This window comes from Melitaea cinxia, chromosome 14, assembly GCF_905220565.1.
Source record: "Melitaea cinxia chromosome 14, ilMelCinx1.1, whole genome shotgun sequence".
Lineage (NCBI taxonomy): Eukaryota > Metazoa > Arthropoda > Insecta > Lepidoptera > Nymphalidae > Melitaea > Melitaea cinxia.
Genome location: NC_059407.1, coordinates 12,873,815 through 12,900,208, shown reverse-complemented (window position 1 = coordinate 12,900,208; position 26,394 = coordinate 12,873,815). Strand labels below are relative to the sequence as shown.

General features: G+C 35.8%; 2 protein-coding genes across 2 annotated transcripts; both read right to left on the bottom strand.

The window, feature by feature from the left end:
* Nucleotides 1–618: 618 nt before the first annotated feature.
* On the bottom strand, nucleotides 619–5,747 carry LOC123659419. The gene is made up of 3 exons (XM_045594635.1): nucleotides 5,719–5,747; nucleotides 2,118–4,821; nucleotides 619–855 (listed from the first exon to the last, which is right to left on the bottom strand). The coding sequence occupies exons 1-3, from the start codon at nucleotides 5,745–5,747 to the stop codon at nucleotides 619–621; spliced, it is 2,970 nt and encodes a 989-aa protein (XP_045450591.1).
* A 113-nt stretch (nucleotides 5,748–5,860) lies between these two features.
* Nucleotides 5,861–25,873, bottom strand: LOC123659778 (protein arginine N-methyltransferase 7-like). The gene is made up of 10 exons (XM_045594954.1): nucleotides 25,673–25,873; nucleotides 25,352–25,593; nucleotides 17,427–17,672; nucleotides 16,362–16,540; nucleotides 10,554–10,779; nucleotides 8,705–9,480; nucleotides 8,126–8,274; nucleotides 6,960–7,119; nucleotides 5,939–6,041; nucleotides 5,861–5,906 (listed from the first exon to the last, which is right to left on the bottom strand). Coding segments are annotated over exons 1-10 (2,142 nt in total). The 5' UTR covers nucleotides 25,732–25,873; the 3' UTR covers nucleotides 5,861–5,904.
* Between the last annotated feature and the right edge of the window lie 521 nt (nucleotides 25,874–26,394).

The window sequence follows — 26,394 nt, the reverse complement described above, 5'->3', positions numbered from 1 at the left end:
CTGTATTTTTTTTTAATGTATGTTACTTCAGAACTTTTGACTTGGCGGATCGATTTCGACAATTTTTTTTTAATCGAAAGGTGGTGTGTGTCATTTGGTCCCATTTAAATTTATTTGAAATCTAACAAGTACTTTCGAGTTATATCTAATAATGCGTTTTTACTTGACGCTTTTTTCGTCGACCTACGTTGTATTATACCGCATAACTTTCTACTGGATGTACCGAGGAAACCATGATCAGATGATGGAATCCCAGAGAAATCGAGGGAAACTCTCGAAAATCCGCAATAACTTTTTACTGGGTGTACCGATTTTGATAATTTTTAATTTAATCGAAAGCTGATATTTATCATGTGGTCACATATAAATTTTATCGAGATCTGATAACTACTTTTTGAGTAATCTTTGATAACGCGTAGTTACTTGACTATTTTTTCGTCGATCTACGTTGTAATCGAAGTCGGTTTTTTTTTCGTTTGTGAGCAAACACAATTATATTTATACAATAACTTGCGTATAATTATGTTGCTGTCCTAAGGTACCCCAGTGGTACAAAGGGCCCTCGTGAGACGTCTCCATCCGCTCCTGTCCTGTGCCTCTTGCTCCACGTCCCTCCACCTAAGCCCGGCCGCTCGCAGCTCGGCGTCGATAGTCCGCTGCCACGTGTGCACCGGCCGGCCCCGTCTCCTGCTCCCACGCGGCCTCCACGTGAACGCGAACCTGACGGCGCTGTCCTCTGGTCTTCGGAGGGTGTGTCCTATCCACTTCCACTTCCGCTGAGCAATTTCTTGCTTGATCGGGATTTAGTGGCATCGATTCCAAAGATCTTCGTTGCTGATAGCGTTCGGCCAGAATCTGCGCAGGATGATATTGCGCAGGCGTATAATTATAATACTTTTATTTTATTTATTTTTTTAATGACTTACCACCCCCATTGAGATGTCAAATGAGTACTGAAATGTTTAAAACAAAGTATCGAAAAGCTTTACTCAATCGACAAATTGCTGCGGAGAATCTGAGTCATGCCCATTGGAAACTGCTTGATCTGAGAAATTTTTTTTTCCAAAAATGATTTTTACATATACAAGCACACATACACAAACATACACATACACACGCACACATAAATGCATGCTCACGCAAGGGTAACTTTTTTACTTTTTACGTGTTATAATATTATTGTTTATATTACAATCGTTTTTGATCAATGTCCTGCTTTGGATACATTTACAAAGTTGTACGGAAACCGGGGAGCACACCGCTTATTCCCACCCAGTATCACAGGGAGAAGGGAGTGGCTGAAAAACAGCGCTGCATGGGACTTTAGTCCTGTGTCAGCTGAAGCTGAGCCACTTCCTATTGCCTATTAATATTATATATTGTCAAATTTTAATACGTTTTAATGTATGTTATGTTTTCATGTTTTTTTTTATGTATGTTTACTTAACGTGTTATTTTAACTTGTATATATGTGGCAATAAATCATTTTATTATTATTATTATTATTATTATTATTATTTTCGATATTTTTTTTTTCTCAGCTTTTGGCTGGTTTTTCTGCATTTACGGGTCAAAACCAAGTAAATGCAGCGTGTGGTGTGTTAAAATTATGTGTTGTGTGGGATTTCGTGTTCGTCAATTTGCAAGAACTTTCTTACGATTCGGCATGTATTTAAAATGGCGGCTTTTTGTAAGGTGATATAAAGAGTTTCGTTTAATTCTAGTAGTTTAAGACTATGTAACAGATGGTTTGGGATAACACCTGTCGTGGAAAGAGCTATTGGGATTATGTATACTTTATTTTGGTTCCAAATTCTAGCTACTTCCTCCTTTAGTTCAGTATATTTGTTGATTTTTTCAGAAATTGTTTTTTGTAGGTTATGAGTGTTGGGAACAGCAATATCTATCAGATAGGTTATTTTATTTAATTTATCTTGGAGCGTTATATCCGGTCTATTGTAGTGGATGGTTCTGTCTGTAAGTATTGCGCGATCAAAATAGAGCTTATGTGTGTCGTTTTCTAAGACTGTTTGTGGCTTATATTTGTAATAAGGTGTGTTTGTGTTCTGTATGAGTTTGTGTTTTAGTGCTAACATTTGGTGAATTATGTTGACTACTTGGTTATGTCTATGTGTGTAATCTGTTTGTGTAAGTGTTGTACATGCCCCGGTAATGTGTTGGATGGTCTCTGGTTGAACGTGGCATTTGCGGCATTTATCGTTTGGTATTGAGGAGTCTTTGATTATGAATTTTCTGTAGTTTTTAGTGTTGACTATTTGATCCTGTATCGCTATTATAAATCCTTCGGTCTCTGGAAATAGGTTTCCTATTTTAAGCCATTTGTTTGAGGCTGCGGTGTTTATGTGGGGTTGTTCTAGATCGTGAGGATGTCGGCCGTGTAATACTTTTCGTTTCCAGCTATCTAGTTTTTGTGTTTGAAGATCGTTACTTTCGGTATTTAGAGAGCTTATGTCTTCGTGTAAGTTTAGTGGAGTATAGTTAAAATCATTTTGAACTATGGCTTTATGTATTTCGCTAGTCTGTGATTTTAAGAGAAAAAAAGCTTTTAAATTGCCGACTTGTTTTTGACAGAGATGATTCAAATCAATAAGGCCCCTTCCTCCATATTCTCTTTTGATAGTAAGTCTTTCTATTGCAGATTTTGGGTGTAGATTATTGTGTTTAGTGAGTGTGGTGCGTATCGTGCGCTCTATTTGTTCTATGTCTGTTTTTGTCCATTTTATTATACCAAATGAGTATGTAAGAATTGGGATAGCGTATGTATTTATAGACTTAATGAGATGTTTGCCTGTTAGTTTAGTTTTACAAAGAGCATTAACTCGTTTTTTAAATTCTATTGTTAAAATGTTTTTGATTTCTGTGTGATCTAATCCTTTCAGTTGTTTATATCCTAAGTATTTATACAAATCGGTGGGTTCCATGGCTGTAATTATATCGGTATCATTAACTACATAATGGCCTGGCCGTATCTTGCCTCGTTTTATGTGAAGTGTTCTACATTTATCCAAACCAAATTCCATATTAATATCTTTGCTAAATTGTGCTGTAGTATCTATTAATTTTTGCATTTCCATTTCTGTTTTTCCATATAACTTAATATCATCCATATATATGAGATGAGAGACTATTGTATCTTGTTTATCGTATTTGAGGCAATATCCGGCCCGACAACCACGCAGCAAATATGACAGGGGGTTTAAGGCTAGGCAAAACCACAGAGGACTCAAGGAATCGCCTTGATAGATCCCCTTTCTAATGATTATTTCTCTAGTTGTGATGTTAGTTCGATTCGCGGTCAGGTAAAGTGTGGTTTTCCATCTGGACATAATATCACGTAAAAAGTTTATTATTTTAGGGTTTATTTTGTATATTTGTAATATTTTAATTAGCCAAGAATGTGGGATACTGTCAAAAGCTTTTTTATAATCTATATATGTGCAATGTAGGTTTCTATTTTTTGAAGTCGCATGTTTGTGAATAGTAGAATCAATTATTAGCTGTTCCTTACATCCCATGTGGCCTCGCCTGCATCCTTTTTGTTCTTCCGCTATTATATTATATTGTTCAACATGTTTATTGATTTTTGTTGTTATTGCTGATGTTAAGATTTTGTATATAGTTGGTAGGCATGTAATAGGTCGGTATTGTGAAGGTTGTGGAGAAATCTGTGATTTAGGCAGCATATAGGTTATTCCAGTGGCAATGAAATCTGGAATTTTTTGTTTACCAATAATGATATCTGTAAAATTTTTAGCAATGATCTTATGTAAAGAAAATAATTTTTTGAACCAAAAGTTATGAATTTTATCTATTCCTGGTGATTTCCAGTTATGCAATCTAGCTGTAATGTTATTTATTTCTGTCTCAGTTATTTCTGTGAATTCCATTTCTTCAATTGAATTCCATTTATTTTCTTCTTCGGTTATCCAATCGGCTTTATCATTGTGATGTACTTCTTGTTCCCAGATGCCTGACCAAAAAGTTTCCAGTTGTATTTGTGTGGGCATAATAGGACTGTTTACTGTATCTGTGTCTATTTTTGGTTTGTGTAAGTTTCTGTAGAAAGTTTTTTCATTTGTGCTAAACATTGTGTTATCGTTTTTCCTTTGCTGTGCCTTTTTGTATCTTTTAAGTCTATGAACTTTTAGTGCTAACTTTTGTTTTAAAGTGTCTAAGAACTCTTCCGGTTTTGTATTCCTATTTTCGTGTTTAGTGTGTGTGTTTCTTGTTTCAAATATTCTTTTGACATGCTTAATGATTTTACGGGATCTATTGTTATTTATGTACTGTGTGACTCGCCCACAGTCTGCTCTGAGTTTTTCTATGTCCTTTTCTAATCTTATTTGCCATGGTGGTTTATTACAGTCTTTGGGCCTTGTGCTTCTAATATTTTCTGTGACCTTATAGTTAAGTTCTTCGGAGATAACTAAGGCTACGCAATACACTATTGTATGTATGTCGGTTAGTTTTGTGTCGTCGGAAATAAATTGGAACAGAATATCTTGATTAAACATATTAACTAGCTGAAATAGGTGAGAACTGTATCTAAGTTTAGATAATTTTGGTCGGACTCGTGGGTCCATTCCTGAATATTGTGTTAGTGCTGTCCTGAATTTGTCACAGATTTCTTCTATTTGAGTGTTCGTTCCTAGGTTATGGTCTAATACCGTATCAATGTCGTTATCCATCATTATAGTAACAAATTCAGTCTGTGTTGACATGTGTGATGTCTGAGTGTTATTAGAAAATGTGCATGTTGACTGAGTATTATATGTGAATATGTTTGATGGCGAAGTGTGCCTTGTGTTGGGTTATTATTATTATTATTATTATTATTTAAGAAAAATACAAATTTTCAATACATTCTAAACATAATACGGTGATATTTATCAATTAACTCACGAAAAAATATTCGATAATATTAAATTTCCAAAAATTCTATGAACTAATTTGTACTCGAATCGATAAACAGCCCAATACAGTGCATATATTGTTGTACTTTGAATATTTGCTTAAAAAATTAACTTGCTTTAATTAATTAAAGTTTAAGGATTTTTGAATCGACAGAAATTTAAGATGTTTGAAATTTGACAGACGGGAGAGGGGACCCCCCATCCCCACCACCAAGTACGAAGTCACATATTTTGCAATTTTACACGTCATTTTAGATATTATTTTTATTTTTATTTCATTTTTTTTTTTTTCATTAATTTTCATTTAAATCAACATCAATCAAACATATTACACATTCATTTTATCCTTCTTTTAGGTAATTAAGTTTCCAAGAAGAAATGCCTACGTAATAGTAAGTCCTCCCATTGTACTATACAATCTATAACTACGATTAATGTGTATCGTGTATTTGTGGAGTACCAACTATAGTTTAAATAAAAATAAATAAATAAATATGCGATATAATATTTCAAATGCGAGTTTGTGAGAATTGTTCTTCACGCTAAAAATATATATATTATAAAGTTACCGTAATAACACTTGGTTCGTAAATAGCTGGAGTTATAGACTAACACATAGACCCTGTTTTACCAGTTGTAGATAACGTTATTTGATCGATGACGATATCTAAAAGTTTTTCATGTATCCTTTTCACCATCGGATTCCACTGTATTATTAAATACTTTTATCCGCAAGTATGAATCTAAAACTTGTAGTTTATTGATTGAGTTGACCCTATTTTACCTTCTGCTATTAAAGTCCAATCGTAACATATTTACAGGATAAACTTTATCCAGGCCGGTGAAACAAGCCCATAGACTACTTTTTTACGGGCCAAAAAATTCTGTGCTATGTTAAGCTTTTTATTACAAAATAAAACATTAAATCATAAATATAGTTCATTTATTAAATTCTCAATACAAAATGAAATTCTCAATACATATTGAAATTCTCAATACAAATTATTCATCGACCCAGTCAAGGTGTAAGTTGAATTGTCCTTTTTCTAGATCACAAGCAACTTGATAACTCCATTTATCTGACTCGCCTACAATCCTTGATTTTTTCTGAAATAAAAGATATTGACAAAAATCATTTTTCATTCAATACAATGTATTCAGGAGCCGTCCACATAATGGTCCGGAAGCCAGTGGCAGATTTTCATGACCAGTTTCCTCCCAATCGAAACTTCGTAAAATGAATAAGGGATTTATATTATGAATATTCGAGACCGTCAGCTACGACTCCGTGGGTGGGGTGGGCTCAATTTTTACTTGAGAGGAAATCATTGAAAATATAATTTTTTTTTATGTTCAAGCAGCCCTCTGACATATAATCCGCCATGTTATGGTCAGCTGACTTTATTTGTCCTTCAAGATATTAGGTAAACTATTAATTACAAATTTTAAAGTGGGAGGAAATGACTAAAAAAACTTTTTCTCCGTGCAGGACAGGTGCGTGGACTGCCTGCTCCACCCATAAAGCCGCAGCTGACAGTCGCGAAGGTGTACCGATTGATGATTCTTGTTTTTATCGAAAGCTAAGGCTTTTCTTGTGGTCCCATTTTAATTTGATCGAGATCAGATGATAACTTTTTGAGTAATTTTTGATAACGCGTATTTACTTGACTGTTTTTACGTCTTCTTACAGTGTATTACTTGTCGATGTAATTGAAGTCGGTTTTCATTTTCATTTACTAGCAAACACAATTATGTATTTTATAAGTACAACGCAAATTATGGTTATGAAATAAATGACTAAAATAAAAATAAATCTCTCCTTTATTAAAACCTGCGACTTAGAAACTCCTGATTGCATTAACTGTATAAGGATTATCTCAATATATACAACACAGTGCCCTAACTAGTTTTTTATGCTCACATTGTGAAGTTCTTTTACCGCACCCTTGTAAAATGTCACAACATTAAAATATATCCTCTGCTTCTATTATTTTCCTATGTTCACTTTCTACTCCTATTACTTACAAGTATTTTAACAGCCTGTCTGGTGTGTGTATCCCAAGTCACTTGGTCTCCAACCATCGGCCACTCCAAGGGTCCAGAGCTTATGGGCTTTCCATCTACAACCCACACTGCCCATATAGTAAAACCATTTACAAGGTTGCCTCCTTCAATTTCTGTATCCCTGTAAAAATATGTAACAGAACTTAATTTCTAATGAGTGTTGCTTATTATACTCGTAAAGAGAAAAATGAATTAATGTGTAATTGATAAACTTCAAAATTGCTAATATGAAATAATAAAGATTTTAACTGCCAACATGCAAATTACTAAAAAAAAATTACAAGCTGAGAGAGAGAGAGGGAGAGAGAGAGAAAGAGAGAGAAATGTGGTGACTATGGGCAACACACATGAGGTCACGCCATTTTTGGCTTAAACTTGTAGACGCCTATGTCCAGTAGTGGACTGCGAAAGCTGATGTGGATGCAGAGATACACTCATACATAAACACAACAGACAGACACACACACAAACACACCATCATCTCTACCACAAATATTATACATGAACAATAAGTAAACTTGTGACATGTGTCACCTTAACACATTCGCGGACAGTATCACGGTAATCTCTGTTCAAGAATGACACAAAAAAAAATTTCGTACAAATAGACATGACGTTTATATACGTCCTGCTGGCATCATATTAAATGTTTTGAAGACTTTACGACAGAAACGTCTAATCACGTCATCGTTAACAAAACAATACGTATATTTTGTCGTTAAAACTACAACTTTTAATATGTTAATGCAGGGACTACTAAATGCAGGGATGCGGGTAGTTAGAGGAAGGAGCACGTTGCTCGTGTGTCTGTAACGTTGCCGCACAGTCCTAACTGTCCATCTTTTTGACAGACGCAAATACTTGTTCAATTTGACAGTAAGTTTAGAGTTTTTGATATGTTGTGACACAAGGTACACATATTAGAATTTTTACTTTAAAGTTCATCGGAAATGAACGTTCTGGCGTTCAAGATCGTACTTTTTTTAACGTCATGGTATGCCATATGATAATCTTACATTCTGAAGTACTTGTGTATTCTAAAGTGTCAAACTGTTTAATCTGAACCTACAACTTAAATATACAATTAATTGTTAAAAACGAAGATACGTTTAAACTATCATACTCACGCAACAGGATTATCCCCGTCACACGCGAAAGTAGCCTTCAAATCATTCAAGTCAATACTGAATAACTTTCGCGGTAATCCACGACATTTACAAGGGTACTCCCACAAGGGTTGGGCCTCTATTTCCGAATCACTAATTGTACGGGAACTCTGAAATATATTGCTTTATAAATTGCCGGAATTTCCTAACAGTTTTACCGAAGGTTAATATAATTAATTGTAATCTTTAGTTGCTGCATCTCTTCTTATAAATTTTCTCTTTATAATATTTGTATAAATTTATGTAAGCAAATAATTATATAGGAAATATTAATGATTTACATTTTTTTTTTCGTGTCTGATATCTTAAAAGTCTTCTACTTTTTGGCCTACAACATTTCTCAAGAAAGTTTTTTAGTAGAAATAAATCATTAGAGATACTAAACATAAAAAACGTTCAAATTTCATATTGCCATTTTTGTTATAGACAGGTTTGTCGACAGATTTGTAATTAATTACAAATCTGTCGACCAACCTTTTTATTTATATAACACATAGATAAATAACATTAATATAATAATGTTAATAAAACAATAATTACCTCGACAAGATCATCGAAAATCGACATATCAATTCCTTCACAAATACCAAGCGGTATTCTTATTTTATGCAAATCTTGAAATTCGACAGGCATAGCCCAAAACTCACAACTCTGTGGCATTACTGTAATGCCATCTTTCAATTTATTTCTGAATTTGTATAAACGATATGCCACCTTCAAATTTTCCCACGGTAATATTGCACTACTAAAATTTGGGTCACAAATAATATTTGTAACATTAGCTAAAATATCATCTGTTGGCTCAGAAATTATCTGCACGTTTTCTATATCATTCTCTTTGATATAATCATTTAAAATTCCAATATTTAAGTTCATATCTTCTAATATATAAACCATTTTAGCACCTAATTTAGAGGCAGCCAGACCAAGTAGACTGCTGCCGTTAACGTCTACAACAACACTGTCCTTTAAAAGTTCATTTTCTAAATGTTCTAGAAACTTTTTACTCCGTCTCCCATCGTTTAAATAGGATACGTGCGTTCTTGACAATGCCATATGTACCCCACAATCGCATATCGGTCGTCTATAATGTTTGTGTTTTTGTCGTTCATTTTCCACATAAAACCAAAGGGAGTATTCATCTTGACAGGATATTAGAGATAATTCTGAATCCTTTTCGACTAATAACTCCTGTGGTAAATAGTAAACTGCTTGCATCCAATGATCTCGCCATGGTATAGTGTCTTGTGGTTTTTCAGATGATAGATCAGCATCAACGTGAGCCCACCATGGAGCGCAACTTAAGCATATTTTACCTGAGATAAATTGTCTAATTTATATTTACTATCATAAAATAAAAGAACGAATTTGTATTTAAGTTTATAACTTAAATTTATAGAAAAAAATAATAAAACGTGTGGCACTCGGGGACTGCCGCGGTAAAGCTATTGCATAGCATTTTGTATCAACTTATGCAATTATAATTATTTATTTATTTTATTTATGCAGTATTTCTTTTTCTTTGATATTAATTCAAGTTACACTTTTTGAGCGTGGTGACCGATAAGAAAACAATTTTTTTTTTCTTTTATTAATTATTTAATAAAAAGTTAATATTGTTTAAAATATTTTTATTATTTTACAATACATGTGGGTTTTATTATCTTACAGTAGCTGTTGGTTATTCAGGAATATTTATCACTGAAACTATAGGTTTATGATAACTGAAATAAGAAACATAAGTTTGCGACTTAACGCACGCACACAACGCCGTGTCGAAGACTGTCGAACTGAAACGACGTTAGACGATGCACGGCCTTCAAGCCACACCTCCGTGCCCGTCGGAGTGGGGAGCGTGAGGTTTTTTTCGTTACGGAATTTCTGGATTCGGTCCCCGCGCTCAAGGCCCGCGATAGAAGCTATGCAATAGCTTAAAAAAGTATTATTTTAGAATTACAAAACCTATTTTTAGAAAAAAGTTCCAGGGGTGTATAATTCAACTCTATTGTTTGTACGATTATATGTGTGCGTACTATTATTACAATGGAACTTTTATTACTATGACAGTAGTCACCAGAATAACGTGTTTTTTCGCTTTATTTTTGTGCGGATACAATCGTTGATAAAAATATCAAGTGCTTTCAAAAATGTGTTTATTTTGCAAAAATTGTGTTCTTGCTGTAGTTCGTTTAAAACTTATTTATCAGTTATTTTGTTACAACAGGTTTTAGTTTATTTTTTGTAAATGTTGTACATACCTTTAATTTAAATGCATTCCAAACAATTCAACATTCAACAAACAAATCAGATTATACTTGTATTTATAGAAAATATTCTGAAATTTTCAATATACTTTACAAAAAAAAAATACACGTGATTTTAAACCTACCTTCTGGATCCATATTAAGTTCCCACCACATAAAAATCATTTGTGCTTTCCCAGTGTTGGTCACGGTAAACTGCTGTTTAACCGTACGTTTCATGTCGATAGACGATCGACCGGACCAATCATAATAAAATACAGGAATTTGTTCAGATAATTCTTTAAAAGCTTGTCGGGGAAGTTGTGATAGCTGAATGTCATGCACAGCGGCCGATCCAGCACAGTCCTTCATCTGAAAATTAATTATAAATAAATAATATATTACAAACTATATCGTTTGATTCAGATTCATTCTATAACATCCCATTGCTGGACATAGGACTGATTTTGCGTGTAAGAGAAGGATACAGGATATAATAAATACTCAGATGTAAATGTGAATAATAATAATAAAAACTCTTTATTCTACACCAAGAATGCTTAAAATTACAAAATAAAACAGGAGATAAGTACAAAAAGTGGCCTTATCGCTAACGAGCAGTCTCTTCCAACCTTTGGTCAGAGGAAATGTTATGTATGTAGATAGTATAGGTAGGTATACAGTTTTTATCTAGACATATACTATTATAGGTATTCAGACGAAAAAAGATAGCAAAAAAAAAAGTAGATGTACGTACGTAGCATATATTAATGGAAATTATATTAGACATAAATAAATCTATATCTATACATTATATAAAAGCTAAAGGTCACTCATCACGAAATCTCCAAAACTATAACACCTACAAACTTAAAATTTGGCAGGTAGGCTCCTTATAGGGCGTAAACATCCGCTGAGAACGGATTTTACGAAACTCGGCCCCTGAAGGGATAAAACAGGGGTTGGAAGTTTGTATGAAAGTCCTATGTTTTTGAAGTAAGATACTTGAAATTTAAAATGTATGGTCTATAGATGGTGAGAAGATGTCCAAATAATGTATCTTTAGAAACCAAATCCCTTTTGGGGTTAAAACGGGGTATGATAGGTTGACTCACTCATCACGAAATCTCCGAAACTATAACACCTACATACTTGAAATTTGGCAAGTAGGTTTTGTATAGGACGTAAACATCCGCTAAGAACGAATTTTACGAAACTCGACACCTAAGAGGATAAAACGGGGGTCAGAAATTTGTATGAAAGGCCTATGTTTTTAAAGTAAGAGACGAAATTTAAAATGTATGCTCTATAGATGGTGAAAAGGAGTCCAAATAATGCATCGTAATCTATATATATAAAAGAGAAAGGTCACTGACTCACTCATCACGAGAACTCAAAAACCGCTGGATGGTCCATCCATCCAGGATGGACAAAGATGAATTTTAGCAGGGAGGTAGATTATAGTTAGTAAACGTCCGCTAAGAACGGATTTTTTGATATTCCACTGCTAAGGGCGTTTGATTGGGGTTGATAGTTTGTATGAAACATATAAAGCAGCTATAAGTTCGCCTGCTAGGTTATTTATACTGCAGCCTGAAAATAAAACTGAAAATGTGGTGTATAGAAAGGTTTTATAAAAATAACTAATAAATTATACTAAATTGTGCCTTTTAAAAAATTACTCAGCGTGATAAGCATTTCAAGTGACTGAAATAAAAAAAAATAATTTGCTTAAACATCTTGATAGTAATGCATATCTTCATAACCACGCGAACGTAGTCGCGGGTAACAGTTACTGTATTATAACAATAAGTCCCCAAAAGTGTATGTGATCGATTCCCTCAAAATTTACTGAACGGCTTTTCATGCGGTTTTACCAATGGAGAGAGAGATTCAAGAGGAAGGTTTACGGAACGACTAAGCCGATTTTGATGAGATTTTGAGTTTCACTGGAAGTTTGCCGGGAAAACTTTGTGACTTTAATGACAAGATATATTTTATTACCATAACAACACAGATATTTTGTCCAAATGAAAGTCCAGTAATAAAATAAAAAATAAATAAAACAACTACCGCAGGTTAGCTGGAAGAGACTTCTTCTAGAGTTATCTCTACCGGCTTTCTACATATAAATTATATAATGTGTATAACGCCTGACTGAGCGCAGTAGTCAGTGGTCGCGTCCGGGCTACATCTGATGCCCGTTAGCAATAGTTGTCATTCATTAGTTTTGTTTCATTGCATATTGGAAAATTACTAAAATCGGAAATATCGACATTTTTTTATTGTCCGCTTAACTTAAACACGCCAATACGCCAACACGCCAACATGCCAAAACTCCAACACGCCAACACGCCAACACTCCAACATGCCAATACGCCAACACGCCAACACGTCAATAGGCCAATGCGCCAACACGCCAACACGCCAATGTGCCAATACGCCAACACGCCAACACGCCAACAGTCCAACACGCCAACACGCCAACATGCCAACACGCCAATACGCCAACACGCCAATAAGCCAATGCGCCAACACGCCAACATACCAATGTACCAATACGCCAATACGACAACACGCCGACACGCCAACACGCCAATACGCCAATGCGCCAACACACCAATACGCCAATGCGCCAATACGCCAACACGCCAACACGCCAATACGCCAACGCGCCAACACGCCAATACGCCAACACGCCAACACGCCAACACGCCAATGTGCCAATACGCCAACACGCCAATACGCCAACGCGCCAATACTCCAACACGCCAATACGCCAACCCTCCAACACGCCAACACGCCAATACGCCAATGCGCCAACACGCCAACACGCCAATGTGCCAATACGCCAACAGTCCAACACGCCAACATGCCAACACGCCAATGCGCCAACACGCCAATGTGCCAACACGCCAATGTGCCAATACGCCAACACGCCAATACGCCAACACGCCAATACGCCAACACGCCAATACGCCAATGCGCCAATGCGCCAACACGCCAATATCCCAATACGCCAACACGCCAACAGTCCAACACGCCAACATGCCAACACGCCAACACGCCAATACGCCAACACGCCAACAGTCCAACACGCCAACAGTCCAACACGCCAACACGCCAATGTGCCAATACGCCAACACGCCAATACGCCAACGCGCCAACACTCCAACACGCCAATACGCCAACACTCCAACACGCCAACACGCCAACAGTCCAACACGCCAACACGCCAACATGCCAACACGCCAATACGCCAACGCGCCAATAAGCCAATGCGCCAACACGCCAACATACCAATGTACCAATACGCCAATACGCCAACACGCCAATACGCCAACACGCCGACACGCCAACACGCCAATACGCCAATGCGCCAACACACCAATACGCCAATGCGCCAATACGCTAACACGCCAACACGCCAATACCCCAACGCGCCAACACGCCAACACGCCAATACGCCAACACGCCAATGTGCCAATACGCCAACACGCCAATACGCCAATACGCCAACGCGCCAACACTCCAACACGCCAATACGCCAACACTCCAACACGCCAACACGCCAATGTGCCAATACGCCAACAGTCCAACACGCCAACGTGCCAACACGCCAATAGGCCAATGCGCCAACACGCCAATGTGCCAACACGCCAATGTGCCAATACGCCAACACGCCAATACGCCAACACGCCAATACGCCAATGCGCCAACACGCCAACAGTCCAACACGCCAACATGCCAACACGCCAACACGCCAATACGCCAACACGCCAACAGTCCAACACACCAACGCGCCAATGTGCCAATATGCCAACACGCCAATACGCCAACGCGCCAACACTCCAACACGCCAATACGCCAACACTCCAACACGCCAACACGCCAATACGCCAATGCGCCAACACGCCAACACGCCAATGTGCCAATACGCCAACACGGCAACAGTCCAACACGCCAACATGCCAACACGCCAATAGGCCAATGCGCCAACACGCCAATGTGCCAACACGCCAATGTGCCAACACGCCAATACGCCAACACGGCAACACGCCAATGCGCCAATTCGCCAATGCGCCAACACGCCAACACGCCAATGTGCCAATACGCCAACACGCGAACAGTCCAACACGCCAACATGCCAACACGCCAACACGCCAATACGCCAACACGCCAATACGCCAACACGCCAACACGCCAACACGCCAATGCGCCAACACGCCAATGTGCCAATACACCAACACGCCAATGCGCCAACACGCCAATGTGCCAATACGCCAACACGCCAACACGCCAATACGCCAACACGCCAACACGCCAACACGCCAACACGCCAACACGCCAACACGCCAACACGCCAACACGCCAACACGCCAACACGCCAATGCGCCAACGTTCCAATGCGCCAACACGACAGGACGCCAACAAAAATAACAAACCTGTTTAATAACGAACCGTTATTTATGATACTATATCTGTTCAGGTCCGGAAGAAGCCACTTCGCCATCTAAGGACTTCGTGGCAGGATAGGAAATTGACTTACCCTTTTTGCGCTTGATAAAGCTCCAAAAAAGTTTAGGGTTTGAAGACAAAGTTGTTTCCAGGCTATTCAAATACAATTTATAGTTTAGATTATGAAGCTTCACGCAACGCTCCCTGAGCAACTTAAAAGTAATTACATCACGAGGGTTGCCATTTTTACGATATTTAAATTTTTCATTGATGACTTTTATTATATTGATATTTTATCAGTGCTGCAGAAAACCATAGCGGATATTTACTAGACCGTGTTTTGGATTTGGACACATGTTTAGCAATGATAATTCTCAGAACAGCAATCATAACTCGACAATTTCTTCTCCCAAGAATATTATTCAGGGCACTTGTAATTTTGTCATAGTCAGCTTTGTAGAAGCGGAATCTAGCCCCAATACAAGATTCGAGCTTTTCCTGAAAGGTAATTTTAACGGAAAACTCAATTGGGGGGTGTAATGGTTCTATCCCGGAAAGAGGGTCCTTGCTTTTGCTCAATTGGGAGATAACCAGAGTAGCTCTCTATTACTATTACTAAGTCTAAAACGCGATTTTTATTATTTTTACAACAATTATACTGTGTAAGAGCATTTAATGACATTAAATCAGTAATCATGTTATTCGACAAATTATTCGTTGTTTTCGGAGTCAGTGCAGGGCCAGTCGTCTAGTTCCAACACAGACCACCCAAGTTAAAATCCCCCAGAGAACGATTATGTTAAAGGAGCTAAGTTTATCAGTTATATGATTTGTATTTAAAATGAAGTGTTCCAAGATGTTTCTGTACCGGAGGGGGAATATAAACGGTGCAAATGTACAGATAATCAGTTTGACCATTGGTATTTAGCAGTTCAAATTTAACCCATAAATCCTCATAGTGCGATATACAATTTATGTGGAGTAATTGTGAGATTTTTCCAATTAGGAAGGCAAACATCTTAACCGTATTAAGTGTATTAATATAATATATGATATGATATTTGAGATCCAATTCATTGACGAAAGCAATCTATAAAATATTACGCTACAACGATTAATAAAATAAAAATATTCCAAAATCGAAAAAATGTATCTCTTTTCGTAGCATAACAGATGAGATAATATAAAAAAAAAAATTATCCCAACTGTTATGATAAATTAATATTTATCATAACAGTTGGATAGTCGCGATTTCTATACAAAAAAATACAACCAACAAACACCCTAAACCTTGATGCCTGTCTAGAAATTTGTATAACAATTGCCTTAATTTTTCAAAAATTTATCAGATTATAACATATTTTATTCTAAAATTTCTATTTAATTTTCACTAAAAAAAAATACATGTGATTTTTGGGTATGTGGCGGTGTCACCAAAAACATGTGATTAATAAACTACCTCTAGTATGAAAATAAGCACAAGACAAATTTGTTACCTTTTGTGGAGTCCTCAATATTAACTTCAGGTCTGAATCAACTAAATCATTAAGTTTATTCCATTTCTGCAGGGTCGGACACTCGATAACCTGTACATAAATAACAGCAGAATCGGGAACAACTATACAATCTTCTTCCAAGAGATATTTATGTGCGTGAGAAAAAGTTGATAGAGCTCCTGGAAATTAAAAAAAAATATTGTTACATGTGCCACTTGTAATACTCGTAATATTAGGACTAACTAAAATGCTTAAAATCATTTTTACTTTAATGAGTATTAACTGGCTGTAAATCAAGGAACATTTCTTTTCAAATTTTTTAAAAATGTCTCTAATGTTAAGAAAGAGATTCAGAAGTGGGATGTCACAGGCATAGATTCCAAAACATGAGTTTAAAATTAAAAATTGTTATAGTATACTTACATTGAAATTTTAAATTGTTTTGTTGTGTTTAGTTTGTAATGCATTAAACATTTCTAATTTTATAAAAATACTTTATTTTATCTAGTTAGTTATTATTTGAAAAATAACTAATTATAAATTCTTAGTAGCTTTCTGACTGGGTTGCTTATTTTACATGTATACACTTAGTCTGGCTAGCAAAACCAATATAAAGGCTTTATACATAGATTGATGGTGATACCAAGATACTATAGTATTGACTTATTGAGTATTATATAGAGTACTAGCTGACTCGGCAAACGTTGTCTTGCCGCTAAACGCTATTTAAAATTGGGGTTGGTGGTAGAAGGGTGAAAATTTAGGGTTGTATGTATTTTTTAACGCCAAATCATAATAAAATAAAAAATAAATAATTTATCTAAAAATTAAAAAAAAATTAGGGGTGGACTACCCTTAACATTTAGGGGGATGAAAAATAGATGTTGTTCGATTCTCAGACCTATATATGCACACAAAATTTCATGAGAATCGTTCAAGCCGTTTCAGAAGAGTTTAACTACAAACACTGCGATACGAGAATTTTATATATTAGATTTTATAGAGTATTTACTTAATAAACAAGATAGGTCTTGAAAAATTCCTAACTTAAACAAATATACTTACCTTCTCCAATTAACTCTGTATCAAAAACTTCAGTAACTAATATATTAGCTTTCTGCTTCATATCTCCATCGTCACCGACAATCAATTCAGTGGATCGTTTAGGAATAACAGTTATTTTATCTGCAACACCATTTCTTTCTAATATTTTTATACAACATTCTGCCATTGGTTTGAAAGCTTCACAAGCTGTAATTGTGTCAGCACCGCACCTTGCTGCCATTATAGACAATAAGCCAGTACCGGTTCCTGAAAATGTTCATATAAATTTCATTATTATGGGCATGATACACCAGTAGCAGATTCTATTGATGGATGATGATATTCAGAAGATAAAACTTTATGATATATTATTCTTTTTTAAACATAGAACTCCACTGTATTTATAAGATATTTCTATTTGCAAATATGACTCTAAGTTGTACTTTATTAAGAGGAAAGGGTACCGGCTCTTTCTCCATACAAACGTAGTCGACTGTTTTCTCCCTGGATAATGGCACTAGATCAAATATTTTTGTGACATAGAACTCTTTGCTGCCATGACCATGCCCCTATGTTTTGATTTTTTTCATATTCTTATTATCATAGGAATTAGGAGACTTCAAAAACTCGAAATATTGCATAATTTTTTGTACATTTTCAGACACTCATTAAAAAAAATATATGCATATTTTCAAAAAACCGAAAACATAGGGGCATAGCCGAAGGCTTCTTCTTTTTTGTAAAAAAAAATTAAAAAAAAATTGCCATGTTTTGAGGAGAAAACAGTCGACTACGAAACACTGTTTTGGTCAAAAATTATATACCTAAAACGGTCTGAGCTGCAGTTGTCCCTTTCTTGCTTTTTGGGGGATAGGTCTGGGGGAGGGAAGGGTCAAAGCAATACGTATATACGCCAGCGAAGTGATGCCTCATAGTCGATAATTATATCGATACACTAGTGATGTAATTTTTAGTCGATAATTTCTAAAATTCGTATTAACAAAATTAAATAATTTCTTTTTTCATAACTATAATAAAACCGTATTTGTATTGTTGTTTGCGGTTTTTATTGTAACACTGTGCAAACCTGGGCTAACGAAGGGTTTCGCTAACAATTAACAATGATAATTATGGTAAATAACTGTGTTGTTTGTTTTTGGTATCAAATTAAAGGGCTCAATACAAGGATTTCAAAAAAGTATATTATGATTATTATTACCGTAATACTAATAAAAAATACAATAAGTTTAAAAAATTAGGACTCTGCTCTTTCCCATGCCTATGCCAAGCAAGCTGCGAGGCGCGCTTCTTCCTCGCCTCCTAGGCGAAAAACAACTTCGGGGTTTACTCTTTCCAATATATTTTTTTTTTAACAATTTCGGAATACTCTGTAAAAAGCTATGCATGGTCAAACATAAATAAATATAGGTACGTGGCGACTTTAGAACCTCCTCTGTTTTTTTTTCATCGGTAAAAAATTGTTTAGTTGTTTTCTTGACATTACTGAGGAGCAGATTATTAAATTTGGTCAAATCTATGTATGTACCTATGCGATTCGTATTTAGACTTCGTAAATAGAATCATATTTCTGGATTGCGTAAAAAACTCAAGTGGCACCACTGGCGTAGCATTCCTTGGAACCCCGGGAACCTTGGAGCCCTGTATCAAAATTAGTGGGGGGGGGGCAGGCAAATGATGGGTAAAGATTTCTCACAAAAAAATGCTTGCATTGAATTAAAATAAATATTTATTGGTTATAAGTTATTACTTCCTCCTAGAATAGACAATAGTGAGTGTAGTCTGCTGTAGCTGTTCCTGTTCCATCGAAATCCTTAGGTAATTTTTTATCAGTTTTAGTTTTGAAAAACATCAAGTTAATACCTCCGGAAAACTGGATGCAAGGCTATTGAATTTTATCAGTAATAATTCAGTGAGTTCTTTAATGGAATGAATGTTTTGAATTTAGGATTTTAAGCTAATTTAAAGAGCTTGTAGTTCCAAGCTGGAGAGTTATTAGCCTTGACCTGCAGCAATAGATGCGGGGGATCGTTCGCTTCAGCCTGTGAGGCCAATACTATTAGTGAATTCCTATGAATCTCCCGCATCTATATGGGGGATTCACAGGTGCATAACCTGAAGAAGAGATTCAACGCTGCCTCCAGGTCATACAGGTAGTAAATCGCTAGGGCAAAGTTCAAACACAGCAGAATTGGCGAGAGACTATTGAGCTTTCCAAATGGAACCCGTGCCTTTTGTTTCTTACAAAAGCTGTCGAAGGTAACTTTTTTTAGTCTATACTTCCATCATTGCGCGAACCTGAAGGCTCTCTGGCACATTATGCGAAAAAGTAAGCGAAAATTCTTTGCACTCTTTTTGCGTCGAATTCAACTCTTGACGATGAGGGAAAAGCACCATCGAGCAGCGAGCACGCGGTGCGTAATGTGCACTATGAGCAGTGTCGTTTGTCTGCATTCTTTCGATGTCAAGAAGTCTAGTGGTGCTAATTGTATCCACCAGTGGTTTGCAACCAATGTGCGAGCTTCGTGCGCATTATTTCCGCATACATTCAAACTGTGGAATGACCTTGCTAAAATTTGGGGGTTTTCAAGCGTCTAGTGTCTACATGTTTTCTCTAAAGGCCATGGGCGACGGTAGCTGTTATAAATCAGATGGCTTCGTCTGCTTGTGTGCCCCATTCTTATATAAAAAAAGATTAATTCATTGTTCATAATGATTAACTGAATCCCGAAATAAACGATACAGAATGTTATCAACAATTTGGCGCACGCTTGACTCGAATAAAAGGGGATTGCTTTTCAGACTTCAGTCATTTCTGAAGTGAAAACTCTATAGGTAGTTATGACAGTTTTTTTATTCTTTTTTCCAGGAAGCACAAGATTAAGTGACATTGTGGATAACATTTTACTAATTTTGCTTACACACCCAATTCCCTACTGCGGGAATACGTATATTCTCAACTTACTTTATTCTTTTTAACCCTGTTGTACCTGCTTATCTAAAACGACGATTTAAATTTCTTAGTGATTCCAATGAACGTAGTCTTCGTTCTGAGGAAAGCTTACTTCTTCTCACTCCTCTTTCTTTTATACTAAATCTTTCACTGTTCAAGCTTGTCGACTTAGGAATTCTATAGACGTGTAAAATCGGTTTCTATTTTTAACCGACTTCCAAAAAAGGAGGAAGCTCAATTTAACTGTATTTTTTATGTATGTTACTTCAGAACTTTTGACTGAGTGGACCGATTTCAACAATTTTTTTTAATCGAAAGGTGGTGTGTGTCATTTGGTCTCACTTAAGTTTATTTGAGATATACCGCATAACTTTTTACTGGGTGTACCGATTTTGATGATTTTTAATTTAATCGAAAGCTGATGTTTATCGTGTAGTCCATATTTAAATTTCATGGAGATCTGATAACAACTTTTTGAGTAATCTTTAATAACGCGTATTTACTTGACTATATTTTCGTCTACCTTTGTTGTATTACATGTCGATGTAATTGAAGTCGGCTTTTTTTCCTTTGCGTACAAGTCGAACTCGGTCCACCCAGTTAAAAGTTCTGAAGTAACATACACACAGTACAGTCGAATTAAGAACCTCCTCCTTTTTTGGAAGTCGGCTAAAAATCAACCTGATACGTATTATTATTTTCTGTTGGTGTACAATAACGTGTATTGTTATGTTATGTCATGTTAATCAACCACTCTTTAAAAAAATTCAATCGATTACGTAATTTGCCTAACTAAAAAAACATAAATAAAATAATAATTGAAAAAGTCGCCTTCATGATTTTTGTAAGTGTACAGTACATAATGTGTGAAATCGGTGTGATTTATTTAGCTATCTTTGTGTAATATACAGCCTTTTCAATTGTCTTTCTAATAGGTAGTTGTTCTTCACGCAGGCGGCTTTTCTTGTTTTTTTTTTTAAATTATAATATTATTTATAATCATTGTTATATCGCCGCAATTATATGTTAATTAATACATATAACCTATACCTATGTATTAATAACTGCGACAAACATGAGACATTACAAATTATATAGGTACTAAGACAAACATTTTATACTATGTATGTACTACATTACATATCTATACTATACTTACACTTATACTATGTACTACATGTATACACTATAATTATGTATGTATTTCATTACCCATTCTTACACACACCTCAACCATGTAATTACATACCTAATTCATAAATAAAGTACCTAAGTATTTCGATAATTACCCACAAAAATATAGACATGTATCAAGTCACAAAGAGTATCCAAGTCAAAATAATAAATCATAATAATAAGTAGTTTACGAAATTCAATAATAGTAAGCCGAGTCACAGCAATACGATGCAGAACAAATTCAATAAAACAAGCCAAATTCAGAAAAATACACTATGCGCTATATGTATTCGTAGTCAATCACAAACGAAAGATGCGAATACTAAAATATCGTCAACAATTAATAGCTGAATAGCCGGCGCACGCACACTAACAACACGACAGTCACACATAGAAAAAACGGAGCGGAGATGGCGCGGGGCGCGGTAGCGGCATGCAGCGCGACAGAAACATTTTATTCAAATACCTATTTTTGAAAAGTCTCTGCGGTACCCTTTCCTCTTAATAGATGAGAAAGGGGTACGAACCTTTGTGGCATATCTAGCCGCCGCCATCTTGGTTTTTTTTCAAAGTTTCCGAGCACGATAAAAGTGGTATATTTGGATAGAGGACAATGGAGTGCTCACACACGCGTAATAACTCGATTTTCAATGATCGCCTTTGGACACAAATGGTGATCTTTACTTTCAAATATCTCGGAAACGTGACACTAAGATACCATGTTATATAACATTTTTTGTTTGTATAAGTGTCCTCTATCCAAATATACCACTTTTATCGTGCTCGAAAATTTTGAAAAAAAATCAAGATGGCGGCGGCCAGATATGCGAAGCTCCATACAAAAATGTTCGAACCCATTTGTCCGAATAAACTATTCTACCTTTTGTATAGTCTATTTGCAACTTATTTGCAGGATAAACTTTACACATAACTGGTGAAACAGGTCATGAACATTCCATATACTTCTTCTCTTCTCACGGTGCCTCTTCTCTACGAAGGTTGGCGACCATCATGGCTATCTTAATCTTCGAAGCTGCAGCACGGAAAAGAGAGCGAGTACTTAGATTAAACCATTCACGGAGGTTCTTCAGCCAGGATATTTTCCTTCTGCCAGGTCGGCGTTTTCCCTCGATTTTTCCTTCAATCACAAGCTGAAGAATCCGATATCTGTGTCCTCTCATTATGTGACCAAAATACTGCAGCTTCCTCTCCTTCACAACCCTCATTATTTCCAACCTTTTATTCATTCGACTCCAGGATATTCGGAGTACGTCTGTATATCCACATTTCAAAAGCTTCCAGTTTTGAACATAATGTCGAGGTTAAGGTCCAACTTTCGACCCCATAAAGTAGAACACTGAATACATATCAGCCCCCGAGTCTCATGCGGAGTTTTAGGCTAAAACGTTTATAGCACAAAATCTTTTTCAGCTTCATAGAGGCACTACGGGCTTTTTCTATACAGACTCGAATTTCCTGTTCGCTACTCCATTGTTCATTTATGTAGCTACCTAGGTATTTAAATTTTTCTATGCGTTCAATTAGGTTATGTTCTAAGAGTAGATGTTCATTAATCACTAGGGGTCTTGGATACTATCATAAAATCGGTCTTTTTCGTGTTTATTTTTAGTCCGTATTTATTGCTCGCCACATTTACAAGATCCAGTAACTTTTGTAGTCCTACAATATCCTCCGCAATAAGAATCGTGTCATCAACATATCGAATATTGTTCACGACTTCTGCGTTTATCACTCTACCTTCATCGGTTTCATAGAGGGACTCGGCCATGGTTCTTTCGGAATAGACATCAAATAGTACGGGTGATAAAGTACACCCTTGTCGAACGCCACGCTTGATTTTAGTTTCTGTGGATAGTTGGTCTTCCACCTTAACCATTGTTTTTTGAGCCCAGTACAGATTACCAATCACTCTAAGGTCATGCTTGTCGATACCAGTATGTTCGAGAATCTCAATTAGCTGTTCATGTCGTACTCTATCAAACGCCTTTTCGTAATCAATAAAGCATAAGTACACTTTTTTATTCATGTCAAGACATCTCTGAACTAGAACGTTTAGACAGTACTGTGCATCTCTGGTACCTAAGCCATTTCTAAAACCAAATTGCGTTTCTGATATACTTATGTTCTTCGCATTTCCGGTAAATACGAGCGTGTATAACCTTTAAAAAGATCTTGAGCTCGTGGCTCATTGAACTAATTGTTCTGTGGTCTTCACATCGTTTTGCGTCACGTTGTTTTTTGGGTATAGTGATAAAAGTAGATCTCAAGGGTTATTGGGGAAAACACCAGTTTTGTAGACCATGTTGAATAGATTTTTGAGGACTAGGGACGATTTGTTGGACATAATCTTTATAACTTTTGTGTAGGCAGCATCAGGACCTGCAGCTTTATCTTTAAAGTTTTTATCGCATTTCTTACTTCTGACTCTAATATCTCTAAATATTCCTCCGGCACCTCTATATCAATATTGTCACTTCTGTTGTCCGTGAAAGGTCTCTTTATATATAATTCCCATTGATTAATTTTGTCTTGAATTGTGTGGATTAGGTCCCCATTATCATTAATCAGTGCTACAGCGGTCCGTTTTGTTAAAGGTTGTATAATTTCGTTTATTTTCTTAAGCATATTAAAGGTGTCATGCTTTTCCGCCAAAGATTCAATTTCTTCGCATTTTACATGTAACCAACTTTCTTTTGCCTTTTGTATCTTTGCATTTATTTCCTCCTTATTTAACTCTATATATCTTTTCTCATGCAACTGTTTCATCACCCGTCATTCCTCATATAAGTCTAGTATTTCGGCTGTCATCCAGTTCTTTTTAATATCCATCCAGGGGTTTTTTAAATATTTCTCTTCCAAACTTACTATCTTTCCCTTCATCTCTTCCCAATTTTGATTTATATCTTCCCCATGCATAGATACGTCACTAAAAACATTATCTATTTCCCTTGATAAAGTATCTTTTATATTTTCTTGTTTTAGTAAATGCATATTCAATTTTTGATGCAGATTTTTTTACTTTTTTGAGTTTAATTCTTAAGACCCCCACCACTGGATTATGGCCTGTACGTTTTCACAAATGTAAAGCTGTTACGAAATCTCTTATTTCCCATAATATAGTCAATCTGGTTGCGCACTATATGTCCCGGTTTATCCATAGGTGACTTCCATGTGTACAAACGGCGCGGTGGTAATTGAAAGAAAGTGTTTGTAATCACATAGTTGTGTTCCACACAAAAGTCAACCAGGCGGTCGCCCCGCTCGTTTCCACTTCCCAGTCCAAAAGACCCCACAACGGCATATTAAGGGTATTCCATATACATAACAACTTAAAAGTAATGAAATTACATCACTGTCCTAATTATATAGTCTAATATAAAGAAAATGTTTGGTGGATGCTCATTACAGAAACTAAGGCAATTTCATATAAATTTTTTAGTTTTTCAATTTGTTAGACAACTCATTCTATTGCTACACAACACCCCAGTCTCAATAAATGTGGCAAAAATTTATGCTGAGTAGATGTAATACTGTGTGAATTGTGTGGTATTTTAGTTGTATCTTTAAGGTTTTAATAGCTGCCAACTCACATTATCCAGCATGGTGATTAAGCCCTTCCACGTAGAGAAGTGGCCTTTGTGGGTCAAGTCATTCAGTTTAATATTTTTAATAACATATAACAAAATGTGTAATATTAACAAATAAATAATAAAAACTATTTGTAAAGATTCTTATTTCTGAGGCTTAAGATTTTATTTAACAAAAGATAATAATTTACCTATATCCAACACATTTGCTTTCTTTCCTTCATTGTGTATATTTTCAATCGCTAACTGTAAAGCTCTATAGTATTTTTTATTTCTTTCCGTGTCATGAAGCATATCAGCGAAGGCAGACCGAGCTATTTCTTGGTGATAGTCGTAATCTTCGTGTTGTACATCCCACTCCGTATCCCCAGTTATTGGGTTCCGCTTTTGAGTAAAAACTTGCATTTTGATTGTACTACTAAAATTTATTAACCTGAAAGTATTCAATGACTAATATTATAAACTAACTTATACTAAATGCTTCAAAAGCCGGTTACACTACATTGACTTACCTTTTAAGTTTATTACATAATAAGTAACCACGATAGTATTTAAAGGGATCAAATCTCATTAATGATCTAAAAAGATTAATTCATAAGTTTTACAGTTTAATACAGTTTTTTTAATAAGGTCGACCGTAGACCATTGCAGGAACTCAAGACCATGTCAATTGTCAACCATGTAACGTTTGACAGTACTTAGTTTACATTTGAGATTGACCACAGATTTATATATCAGAATATTTTTGAGAGTGACAAAATAATTGTAATATACATAAAAGATTTTTGGATGATTATACCAAACTACTCACAAAATCCCCATCCTGTAAATATATGTTTTTATATATATTTTTGTCCTTTCTTATGAAAATATATTAAACGCAAACAAATTTAACTGTAAACATTATGTGGTGAAGTGGTGATCGTTCAAAGTCTAACATAATTAAGTTGTACGTAGATTACTAACAGTATTTGAAGGTGTTTGTTGTACTTTGATTGTTTGTGTCGTTTTAGACCAAACAACAAAACAGAACCTAATTCTAAATTTCTAATCTAATCTACACTTTAGCGATCACACTAAAAAATAAGAAATGTACTTTCATAATATCCAATAGATCTACCAGAAAGGAAATAAGTATTATTAGGTACCAATCATTAGTATTTATGATTTAGACAATCAAAATTAGTGTTGGCGATATGATCATTTGAAGATGTCGGGTGAAAGTGTAGATATT